The 11,691-nt window shown below is 46.7% G+C and overlaps 5 protein-coding genes across 5 annotated transcripts; 2 read left to right on the forward strand and 3 right to left on the reverse strand.

The window, feature by feature from the left end:
- Positions 1–408: 408 nt before the first annotated feature.
- On the forward strand, positions 409–1,125 carry N7483_010038 (peptide alpha-N-acetyltransferase complex B subunit NAT3; the record flags this gene model as incomplete). The annotated part of the gene is made up of 3 exons (XM_057093465.1): positions 409–577; positions 659–890; positions 954–1,125. 3 exons carry the CDS (start codon positions 409–411, stop codon positions 1,123–1,125), a joined length of 573 nt encoding a protein of 190 aa, XP_056939436.1.
- A 550-nt stretch (positions 1,126–1,675) lies between these two features.
- N7483_010039 (MCT family MFS transporter) lies at positions 1,676–3,068 on the reverse strand (the record flags this gene model as incomplete). The annotated part of the gene is made up of 2 exons (XM_057093466.1): positions 1,676–2,804; positions 2,878–3,068. The coding sequence occupies 2 exons, from the start codon at positions 3,066–3,068 to the stop codon at positions 1,676–1,678; spliced, it is 1,320 nt and encodes a 439-aa protein (XP_056939437.1).
- A 990-nt stretch (positions 3,069–4,058) lies between these two features.
- On the reverse strand, positions 4,059–4,802 carry N7483_010040 (DNA-directed RNA polymerase core subunit RPO26; the record flags this gene model as incomplete). The annotated part of the gene is made up of 4 exons (XM_057093467.1): positions 4,059–4,092; positions 4,149–4,268; positions 4,342–4,629; positions 4,765–4,802. The coding sequence occupies 4 exons, from the start codon at positions 4,800–4,802 to the stop codon at positions 4,059–4,061; spliced, it is 480 nt and encodes a 159-aa protein (XP_056939438.1).
- A 261-nt stretch (positions 4,803–5,063) lies between these two features.
- Positions 5,064–6,819, forward strand: N7483_010041 (C2H2-type zinc finger protein; the record flags this gene model as incomplete). The annotated part of the gene is made up of 2 exons (XM_057093468.1): positions 5,064–5,142; positions 5,204–6,819. 2 exons carry the CDS (start codon positions 5,064–5,066, stop codon positions 6,817–6,819), a joined length of 1,695 nt encoding a protein of 564 aa, XP_056939439.1.
- A 2,182-nt stretch (positions 6,820–9,001) lies between these two features.
- Positions 9,002–9,523, reverse strand: N7483_010042 (uncharacterized protein; the record flags this gene model as incomplete). The annotated part of the gene is made up of 1 exon (XM_057093469.1): positions 9,002–9,523. One exon carries the CDS (start codon positions 9,521–9,523, stop codon positions 9,002–9,004), a length of 522 nt encoding a protein of 173 aa, XP_056939440.1.
- Positions 9,524–11,691: the final 2,168 nt, after the last annotated feature.

Below are 11,691 nucleotides of genomic sequence, written 5' to 3' on the forward strand. Positions count from 1 at the left end.
TGTAATGATGGGTATAATACTAGGAAGTAAGAGAAAGAATGAGGGGTCGGTGTCCCTTGACAAGAGCGTTAATTGAAAGGAGAGAAAGTGACCAAGCACAACACACAGTATTGCGGTCTTAGGGCGGTGATGAAAGTAAATTGTGGACAATGCCGAAGAAGCTTGCGGAGTAGTACTAAGTCTGTCGCGTCATTGCCCAAAGAAATCTTAGCAGACCAGTGCAAAAGATGAACACAATGGCTCACGCAGACTAGCTCCGCGAGTGTGTGAAAGTATAGCTTAGATGGTCCAAAAGCAATGCTTTCATTGATTATGAGCGACACCGCCTTATTTCTGCCAGGATTTATTCTATGTCTTGCACCACCCCACATTCTTTTTCTACTTTGACATCTTACTGACACATTCAAGATGACCTCTATCAAGCGCGTATCGCCATTGGACTTGTTGTCATTGAACTTGACAAACCTTGATCCTCTGACGGAGAACTATGACCTCAGCTTCTACCTCGAATACCTAACTAAATGGCCATCACTATTTAGTGCAGTGAAAGATCGTGATGCCGGTATTACAGGTTACAGTATGATTTTCTGTTCCCTTTCAATCTCTGCCTAGTTGGCTGTTGGATGATTTTGCGATGAATTGATCTAATCTATCCTAGTTATGGGCAAGGTCGAAGAACAACACCCCTCTATGCGCCACTCCGAGCACTACACCCCATGGCACGGCCATATCACAGTGTTGACTGTTGCACCAGCCTGGCGTCGACTTGGCCAAGCGCGCCGATTGACTGAAAAGCTAGAGCAGGGCTCAGACAACAATAAAGCATGGTTCGTTGATCTCTACGTACGAGCAAGCAACAAAGTAGCGGTGGACATGTACAAAGGCATGGGGTAAGTAGATACTGAGCTCTGGAATGCGCAGTATTATTTTATATGCTAACATTTATCCCACAGCTACTCGGTTTTCAGGCGAGTAGTCAGCTATTATAGCGACGACCCATCAGGAATGTCAGAAAGTGGCGAGGATGCATTCGATATGCGGAAGCCATGCAGTCGAGACAAAAAGCTGAAATATGTTCGGGACAAGGGCGAAGACTTCCTAGTCAGTCCGGCAGACGTATCCTAGCATGAGCAAGCTAGATGAGGGGGATATTTAAATGAGAAATATGGGAATTGGACGTTGACGATGATCTGAATTGAAGTCTGGAGCATTTGATACGATACACATGTGCACTGGCATACCCTCAAGGCGAATGGATAGAGAACATAGGAGGACCGTATCCAGAAACAACAACATCTTTTATTATAAGAATACAGACAATCAAAGAAACGATATATTAATTATTGAATTCTAACTAACGCCGGATCCACTAATGCTGAGGATAAGGAAAGGGCATTCCGATATCTGTCCCGACACGCTTTTTCAGATGCAATGGATTTTAAGATGAAATATGCAAAGACCGGGCTCCCTCATCAGAGCAATCTCATATGAGATATAACTCTTTCCAAAATTCGAAGACGCCGAGAAGTCATGAATAGCCTTGCGGGAACCCGGGTAAGTTGTCTACCAGAGACATTAGTGAGTCCATGTTTGGGTTTTTGGAAGTAAATGCTTTTGAATGTCTTGAATGTATGGTAAAATCATTCCAGTCGAGGATCTATACTCAAACTCAAGTTCAAGTCTTAGCAATCAGGACAGGGCCTGTCCGAACAAATCTGACGGAAGCAAAAAGCACCGCTGATACAATCAGACAGCACGCAGTGAAAAGCTGCACACCGAGATAGCTACCGGTTGAGCTGAGGATAGCACCACCAATGGGAGTACCAATCAACAGGCCAATCGAGGTAACTGCAAAGACTTGGCCTAGACGAGTACCGAGATCACGCACATCGGGAGTCATGTAAGCCATGACAACAGGTGGCATTGACACAAATCCACCGGAGAAGAAACCGTAGAAAACGGATAAGATGATGATTCCGGGAACAGTGTGAACACAAATCCATACAAATGCCAGAATCGATGTGATGGTAACCGCTGGGGTAAGCATGTTAAGTGGGCCAGTATGATCGGCAATGAAGTTCGGTCCAATACGGCCAAAAGTTGAAGCCGCATTGAGCATGGAAAGTAGGTAGAACCCAAGATTAGCATCCACAATGCCCGTATCAATGGCATATGACTGAATGTAGAAAAGGAAATTATAGAAACCGAGGAAGCCCATAAACATAGCAGCAATGAAAATGCAGTATGCTGGCTCCTTGAATGCGGAGAGCTGGTAGAGCTTGCGCTTGTCCTTGGGAGGGATGCGAATTCGCATTGTGGCAACCGAAATGAGGATGGTAGCAAAGCATAAGAAGCCAATTGCTCGAGTAGCCCAAGCAAAACCGACTTTCTTCTGCAGCTGATCAAACATGATAGGGTAGATCACACCGCCAATGCTGCTACCGCTGGCGGCCAGGCCATTAGCGAGACCTCTCTTCTGTCGGAAATATTGGGGCAAGATGGCCACCGACGGCACGAAAAGACAGCCAGCAGCGAGACCAACACAGACACCCTGCGCGAGAATGAGTTGCCAGTAGTTAGTGGCAAGACTAGTCATCATCAGACCGAATGGCAGCATGAAGTTGGCGAATAAAATCATATGGCGGAAATAGCCAGCATCGAACAATGGACCGGTAACGACTCCGATGAGCATCAAAAGGAAGGACTGAAGAGATCCAATCCAGGCGATAGTGGATGAGGAGGTTCCTGACAACAAATTCGACTCATAGTATGTTTGATATGCACCCCATGTGTTAATGACGCCCCTGTTTAAATGAAAGTGTTAGCTGTAGAGTTTTTTTGCGCGGATTATTTAGCAGATACTAGGTATATCCTTACCATGAATTGAAAAAGAGAAAGAATGAACCGAGAACCTGGAGCCATCCTGTTAAGCCCTGATCGAATGTGAGCTCATCCTGGGGTTTTTCGACAGGTGTCGCAGTTCCCGAGCTGTTCACATTTTCCTCGTCACCAACTGCAGGGATCTCAGCGAGAACCTTCTGCTCTACTTCCGCATTAGTCGAACCCATCTCTAAGATTTGCGCGCTTGTAGCGAACAAACACCAAAAAAGGATGCTGGAGTCGGGAAGAGAAACCTCTTGAGAGTCAAGAGGAAAGAGCGATATTAGAATATCGAATTAAGTGTGAGTCAACAAAGACCACTAGAAATCCCCGAAGAAAAAAAAAATTGAGAAAAATCGGGTTTGATTATAAACCGCATCCAAGAACCACATGTGCAAGCGGGGCGTGGCTAAAAGCTCAAGAGGCGGCAGATGCCGAAATTTCGAGCTGGGTTTTGGGCGAGCCATGCCCCCACTGAGAACCCACTGGGCATCCACTCGGCTCATCTTGATAGTGGTTAATGCCATGTTGCAGTTCATTAGAAGACGGTGGGATGTCAAGAAGAGGGCGCGGCCAATGACGCATCCCGGAAGGTGTGCCGGTTATCCAGGCGAGAGGGGGCCAAGAATCGACCTGTGCACTTAGTTTTCCTTGGAGTAAAGCCCAAGAGTTGGAGAATACAGTAGGAGTGTATAGTTAATCTCCAATCAGGGGCATGAAAAGTGGGACTTCGGGGAGAATGGAAGATTCTTTGATCCCGAGAAAACCTTAGGAGCACTCACGTGGCGACATGTTGCCCTATGGAGTATAGAGTGCATGTGCATCACAATCCAGAATATGAACAGTCTAGACCATACAAATTACTGCACACCGCATTCATAGAGACAAGGATTATACTGCACTAAAAATATTCCTGGTTTTATTGCAGAATTACGCATGATGATAAGAGATACTATAAGAAACCGTCATTATTTTTTTGGTCTTTCTAGATTCATATACAGTTGGACCGTGCTCATAGATGTTTCCCCTGAAGGTTGACACGCCTTTCAAAATGTTTCTTGCTTTTGGGAGCCACGGTTTCAATATCCCAAACTCCGAACGCTATGCTGAATTCCACCCAAAGAAAGCAGAAAGAGAGAAACCTCCCAATTTAGAGTGAAGGATGCTGGTGACCTCACTTAGAGGAGCTCCTCGCAAGTCCAGTCCTCATACCTATTGATTTCATTAGTCAAAGCTTCAAGAGCTATGTCATCATTGAATTTCCATACCATCCATCAGGCAGATAACGCCGCACAATCAGGGGAATCTTCTTCTGGTTCAATTCCTTCATAGCGATCTGCAGAGGATCGGTCTCACCCTCGAGATCAACGAGCACAGGGGCGTTCATACTACACAATCAGGTCAGTCTAATCCTTCACTCTGGCCTCTCATTCAATTTGCCATGTTGCAGGAGCAACAAACCTAATCTGCAGAGCTCGGGTGCCGAGCACACGTGCGCGCTCATACTTGGTCAAGTACGGGGTGGTAGTGCGCTGGTCGTTGGGAACCTTCTTCTCGCGAGACTGCTCCATTACTTTGCCCGAGTAGCCAGCGTTGGCATCGCCTGATACGATCACATTCTCGCCATTTACGGCGGGTTGGTAGGATTCACCCTCAGGACCATCGTCACCACCCTCGAGGCCCTCCTGGTCGAGAAAGTCGTCGGGCTCAGCATCATCGAAGACCTCCTCGGTGGGCTCGTAGTCGTAGCTACATAGGAAAAGCTCAAATGTTAGAACAATAGCTTCTCATCAAAGTCATGCGATCCAGGTGCGCGAGGTTGAGCTCCACCAGGATCTTTTTTTCTCTGGCATTGCGCAAGTCGCATGGAATTGGCAAGCTTACTTCTCGGGCTCGTGGTCGTCGCCGCCGTAGTCAGACATTGTGAAGTCGCTGAATTGAGGAGTTTTAGAAGAGACAAGGAGAGAGAAACCCAGCGCGCGGGACCGAAATGCTGAACTCAGATGCAAAAAGAGCGGAAAATCTTCCACGACGCTAGTCCCTGTTCGGGTACACCGCCTTTCTGATTCCGGCAAAATTAATTTTATTTCACGTCACTCCGACGCCGACTCTTTTCTTGTTTCTCTTAATATTTGGGTTTTTGGCCTCTGAATGCCTATTCTCCAATTTGGAGACTGTCAATCATGGCTCTCAAGCGGAAAGCTGCCACTGATGTGACATCGCCATCCAAACGTCATCACAAGATCGATTTCCACAGTGACGGTAAGCAGCCGACCCGAGTCTTCAATATCTTGAGCAATATACTAATCAAATCCCACAATAGACCCAATCTACGAAGAGGTTCATTCGAATGCCGATTACTCAGCCTCTGGCACTCCCAGTATCGTCAGCCATGACATGAACGATACTCCAGCAACCCCATTCTCTACAACGTCGGCTCGATACCCATCCGAACTCAAAACACATCGTTGCCCATTTGAAGGTTGCGATAAGGCATTCAATCGTCCTGCTCGGCTCCAGGAGCATATCCGATCTCACAATAATGAACGTCTTTTCCCTTGTACCTATGACGGCTGCGAAAAGACATTCCTGCGAACCTCTCATCTCAATCACCATATTAAGAGCGCCCATACTGGAGTTCGTGACTATCTCTGTGATCGTTGTGGCAAAAGCTTTGTGACAGGCTCACGTCTTCGCCGTCATATTGCTGCGCACGAGGGTCAAGACAAGTACCGATGTACCGAGTACGCACCTTGCGAAGAGACCTTCCGAAAACACTCCACCTTGCAGAAACATATTATGACCGTCCACCTGAACCAAAAACCATTCCCTTGCACACATGTTGACGAAGTGACTAGTCAACGATGTCAGGTGGCTTTCGATACTGCTGGTCATCTTCGATCTCACGAGAACAGGGTTCACAGCGAGAAACGATTTAGCTGCGCCGAATGCACTGAGCGCCTGGAGGAGCAAATGTCTACCATGGATGGCTTAGATAACGCGGCGGTTCAATCAGTCACTTTCCCTACATATGCTCTCTTGCAAGACCATCTCCGAACAGTCCACCCTCCGAAATGCCCCCAATGCCCGATTATCTGTTCTACCTCGCGAGAGCTACGACGCCACCTTGAGGTTGCTCATGGAGACGTCAGCTTGGAAGAGAGAAAAGTCTTCGAGTGCACATATCCGGACTGCGATCGAAGCTTCACCAAGAAAGGTAACTTGACAGTCCACATTCGTACTGTCCATGAAGGCGAAAAACGATTTGGATGTGGAGACACCGACCTCTCGACCTCGAAGAAAGTCACAGGCTGGGATGGAATTGGTTGTGGCAAGAGATATGGAAGCAAGCTTGCGCTTGAGGAACATGTCCGTACGACCCATCTGGGGTTCCAGAATGCTAAGGCTGAGCGACGCCAGCGACTTGGTTTGGATAAGAAAAAACCCAAGGATGCAGGCACAAGCAACAAGATGTCGACACTGGCTGCTCTAACTGGTCATGGATATGCGGAGGAGACCGGTCGTCATATTGCTTGTCTGTATGATTCTTGCGAAAATCGTTTCCACCGTGACTATGACTTGTGGGTCCATATGACCACTAAGCATGGATGTGCCGAGGATGAGGTTCAAGGACTCTTCATGCAGCGTGCTCTTCTGGGAGACCAGACTGGACGGAACTCACTTGGCATATATGGCCTCGAGTTCGACGATGTCAACATGGGCCTGGAGAATGGATCACATGCCGGCCCGGGCGCTTCAAGTGCTTTCTCGAGCCAGAATGACCAGTATTTCAACTCGCCAAGTGGCCCGGGTTCTGATTTCATGATGCAAGATGTTTTTCTTGCAGACTCCAACCAGAATCCTGACGCAATGGCCTCTAACCACAATGAACTGGCCTCGATCGACCCTGTTCTAGCATATCATATGATGGAAGAATAAAGGGATAAAACAAAATTCACGACGTTACGGTCTGCACTTGTACTTTTCCATATCAATCCTTTGATTCTCATACCCTTTGTTTAGCTTTATGGTTAGAGCAAATTGAATCTTATCTTACTCAATTTATGTTAGGGAGATCATCTACGAAGCGGCCGCGGTAGTTCTTTGGTAATAAATGCTTTATTTGTTAGAATTTCCATTCAGACTCCTTCGAGTTGTACATGTGGAAAATTCTAGTGAGAGAAAAGCTCCTTGGTAATATTGGGCCTATTGACATAGTAGACACTGCCCAGCACATCATTGAAGGCCTAAGCCTGAGGCACTCCGAGCCGAAACAGGAAATATGTTTTCCTCCAGATATCCAATTCGAGATTCGAGGTATCTCCAGCCGGTATTTTGTGCGCCTTTCTGCCAGTGAGTCATAGGGAAGGTCAGAGCACGTGTCGTCCATGATTAACGGTTCTGTTTCACCTTCGACTTCCCTCACGTACCTCCTCCAGGGCTCATAGATGAGTTTCTTTTGACCAAAGTTTTGTGGTGGCCGGAAGCTATCCGCACGATTGCTCAAGATAAGACAGAATATAGCTGCTGCAGTTCAACAGGAGAAAGACACGTCCGGGAAGAACTATAAAGAGCATTTTTTGAGCTCTTTCATAGTCACAAACATTGCCGGTTGTATGTGGGCGCTGCCTGGGGACGAAGTTGAAAGGATTTCTGGTCCACGATTGAAGCCAACGTTATGCGCCAGAGATATTCTACTCGGGTGCTTGCAGAAATGCGTTTGTGGTATTGGCAGTATCAATATGGTGAGGTGTGAACCGGTGGACCGTATTTGGTACAGAACGTGTCAATGTGGGGTCATGCAGATGGTGATCATGGCGACGAAGATTGCGTTGGCGGGGGGATGCATAACCCTTTTTCTGCGTGGCCAGTCATGGTGCATCTTGGAGGAAGAGATTCATGACTGTACCTCTGCACTCATTTCGCCTTTGAGCTAGTATGTGGCCATGGGTAATATTTTCGAAAATACGCTCGGCCTTGATAATGACACCACCATGGGAGCAAATTGGTGTTGCTGCATTTGAAACTGACTTTTGATAGCAGGCATGTGACCTCTGCAGTTTTTGAGAGAAGTTTGAGGATATTATTGGCATGACTCATTATTTATGTGCAGATATCAAAGCGCTTCCCGTGGGTCACAGTGAATGTTCTGTGAGGATATCCCATTCACTGTGAGGATATCCGCCCTTGAGGATAGCACCGGAAACTGAGACGAGCTGTTACTTGCTGTGCTCAGGAAGTACTGAATTTGAATACCAGGGATGAGGCTTCCTGAGTGTGGCTTTTGAGGTGAGTTTCAGCAGGACAGTATTGGTCTGGCGCATACTACATCCCCAGGTATCAATAGGCCATTGACGCATTCATATTAATGGATTTCTCGCAGACACAGCTAATACCTTGTGTGGTGGGTGTGCTAGCCCTCGATAAGTCGCCACAAACGAAGACGAATGGATGTTGCAACGTCCCTGTGGCATTTGGGATATCAGGAATGCGGCTCCTGATATCTGCAAAACGAATTTGATAGAATTTCAGTTCGGCATATACAACATCTGCAGGCATCAATAAGCCAACGGTGTATATTGACTCGATCCTCGCGATTCTCGATACCCGGCTCGGCGATATTGCAGATCGTCCCTGGAACTGAAACTCAGACGTTAGCAAACTGATATGAAGTTCAAAGAACAAACGAAGGGTGATATCAACTTACAGTTCTTTATTGGCTTCATGTGAACTTCAAACGTCTCTACAACTGACCGTCTCTTGGAAAGCGAAAACCTTGTTCTTGTGCCGTGGACCCAGTCTGTGCTGCAAAGTCATAGTCCATGTATGACCTGAACCGTGGGTCTCCAGCTATGATACGGAATCCTGGGTGTCTCTGATTTTGAACGTCCCGACAAAGTCGTACTTGGCGGATGAAGTCCGTAGGAAATACACCTTTTCTGTACAAGGTGACTATCGATCTGGCGCAGCGGACAGAGCGGACCCGCAACTCGAACAACAAGTGATATTGTTGACTTCCCCAAACGACAATATCTTAGATAACCCCCCTCACACCTCCCCCACAACGAAAAACAGCTCGTCACCACATCTCCTCAGACGCCCTTGAAGGAGCATCTGTGGATTAGCGACTATGACGGCGCTGTAGACGACGGACCCCACTGGCTGCGGGGTTAGTCGCCTCGTTGCGGTCTCCAGTAACAGCCGAAGCTGCGGTCGGGCTGCCTGAGCCTGCATTGGTGCCGCTGGCTCCTGTACCACTGGCTGGGGTACTAGGTTGGCCAGTGGCGGCGTGGCTATTGGCAGTGGCTGGTTGGTTATCAGCCGGGTCGTCCAACTCCAATTCGAACATCGTCCACAGGTCGGGGTACTCATCCTCCGAGTCGGGGTACTGGTCGTTGTCAGCCTCATTGTCGCCTGACTCGCCATGGTAACCATTCGAGGTGCCAGTTGGACCGGCACCTTCGAAATGGCCATCGACGAGCCAGTTGTCAACGAAGGCCACTGATCTGTCGCTGGAGGTGAAAGCCAGCAACTCCTTGTCAGTCACCCGGGCGTTGGTGCTGTCCCCGTTGGTGGTCGCCCCGTTGGTGTTGGCGCCATTGGCGGTGGTGCCACGGAGGTTCTCTCGGCCTTGATCGGACATTTTGATGATCGAAAGGAAGGAAGAAAGAAGCTTTAACAAAGATTATTTGTTCGAAGTCTTGATGGCTTTGGATGCCGTTGTGATGGGGAACGAAATAATCTGGGGAAGAAGAAGAGAAGGGGAGAAAAAGAATGGCTGTTGCTTCAATTTCTTATAAAAACGCGTGTGAATTCTGCCTGTGCTATGTTTTTTGGGCCCGTACTATCAATTGATACCCCATCTACGCTATAGAAGTGCGAGAAGTGACGTATCGATGCCACCCCATTTTGGGCGCAATATCAGCGATTTATGAAATTCTGAAGTGGCTATTTGATAAAGAGAAGTTATGCATTGAACATGGTATTCTGGGAGTTTTATGGATTTCTTTCGAATTTTCCGTGATTAAAAAGCTTCAATATCGAACGTTACTGTCGACTATTTTTGTGAGGCATGGAAAGCAAACAACGCGAGCACGCCGCCTGACGGGCGGTGAGCTCGTTGAAATGCAGCCTTGGACTAAGAGAACTTCAATTGATTTCAATTGTCACTTGCAATTATCAGGTTTTTATTGACTGATATAGTCAAAGAACTTCAAGCTGATATTGAAGCTTTCTAAAGTTAGGGTTACTATGCACTTATAGTGTGGATTGAGTGTTCTGCAGAGTACAGCACTTGTATGGGTGATCAAGGTAAACTGCACACTCAAAAAAGCTTCTTATTGTGCATTCTAAGTTCTTACATCAACTATGGATTTTTAGTCAAGATGGCTTAAAGTTCTGACGTTCTATGAATATCATATTGGAAGAACTATCGGTCCCGAGGTCTATTACACGGCAGGAGCTCCTGGGATATCATGGTACTGTTAACGGGAATTCAAGTATGCCACAGCATTGTAGAATCCAAACAGATATTGATAGGTAAATAGATCCATTTAGTATGAAATAAGCTACCTAGAAATAAGATTTAGAGTATAATGTTGTATATTGTTCTAGGGCTTTATCAATCTATAGATGACTAAGCACAGCCAAGCTTTACTGTTTAAATTTGGGTGCAGATTAAGTGACCAGGTGATAGGGGTCAGATGCCAATCAGCCTAAGGGGCAAGACCACGCGGGTTCCCCATGTAACTCTAAAGGAGGCCAAAAACGGCCCACACTGTCTCAGTTCATGTTGGATTGAATGAAAATAGATTGCGGTTAGAGACTGTCTAACCAGAATGGGAGGAGCGTGGCGTTATGGACTACACGCGGGGGGGTTGACCCTGAATTTGAACCCTCATCAGGCCAAGGCCAGCATAGGCGGGGTATTCTCTGCAAATTTAGTTCCAGGGCCAGCTGTACATACACAGCCACGATCTATTAGGATGCCTAACATTCAAAAGGAGTAGAATTTGCGACCCATGCATATTGTTCTATTACTAGTAATTATGAACGGGCACATGTCCAGATACCCTTTTGAACATTGCCTAAGTGCGAGATTTGAATTCGCCAAGCATCGCTTATCACCAAAGTACGGAGCCAACGGCACTATGGAGTACACTCCGCAGTATAGGGGCAAGCTGAAAGGGTTCAGGGGACTTTGTGGCTTACATAGGGGTTACGCCTAAAATGCTCACGGAACATGAACGGAACATGAATGAGTGCTGTACGCCAAGGCAATAATCGTGGAATATTTCAATTCTAGGCTGTAAGCAAAAGAAACCAGCTTTGATGATTCGTTGTTTAAACAGGATTTCTCAATACTTGAAGCAATATTAAATAGTAGTAATTAACCATAGTATCGGGCCAAATAAGAAGATCTCTCTGTTGCAGGTGGGTGGTGTACATGTTGTATGACGATAGGGGTGCGTGGCCTGGCAGAATTGAAGATTCAAGTTGTCTGGCATTTACGGAGTACTGATTTAACTGATTTAACCTGGGAAATAGTGGCAATTTTAATTAAAACATTCTAATAACTGTGGCGTATGTTTTAGTATAATCATACAACAATATGATTTCCAACTTCATAGTAAAATCCATATTCTAGAAGTTCAAGTGTTAAGTTAATCACTACCAGTGACACTGACTGACCCAAGGTTCTATGTACTATATTTGGGGGTGAGACAAGGTCTCTCCACCGCCGATCAAGACCGGGATGACGCATGCGCTTAACACACTATGCATGAAGTTTCTTCGATGATCAGAGTATGA

Source organism: Penicillium malachiteum (assembly GCF_028827825.1).
Source record: "Penicillium malachiteum strain IBT 17515 chromosome Unknown utg000005l:1.0-9002435.0:326005.0-9005861.0, whole genome shotgun sequence".
NCBI lineage: Eukaryota > Fungi > Ascomycota > Eurotiomycetes > Eurotiales > Aspergillaceae > Penicillium > Penicillium malachiteum.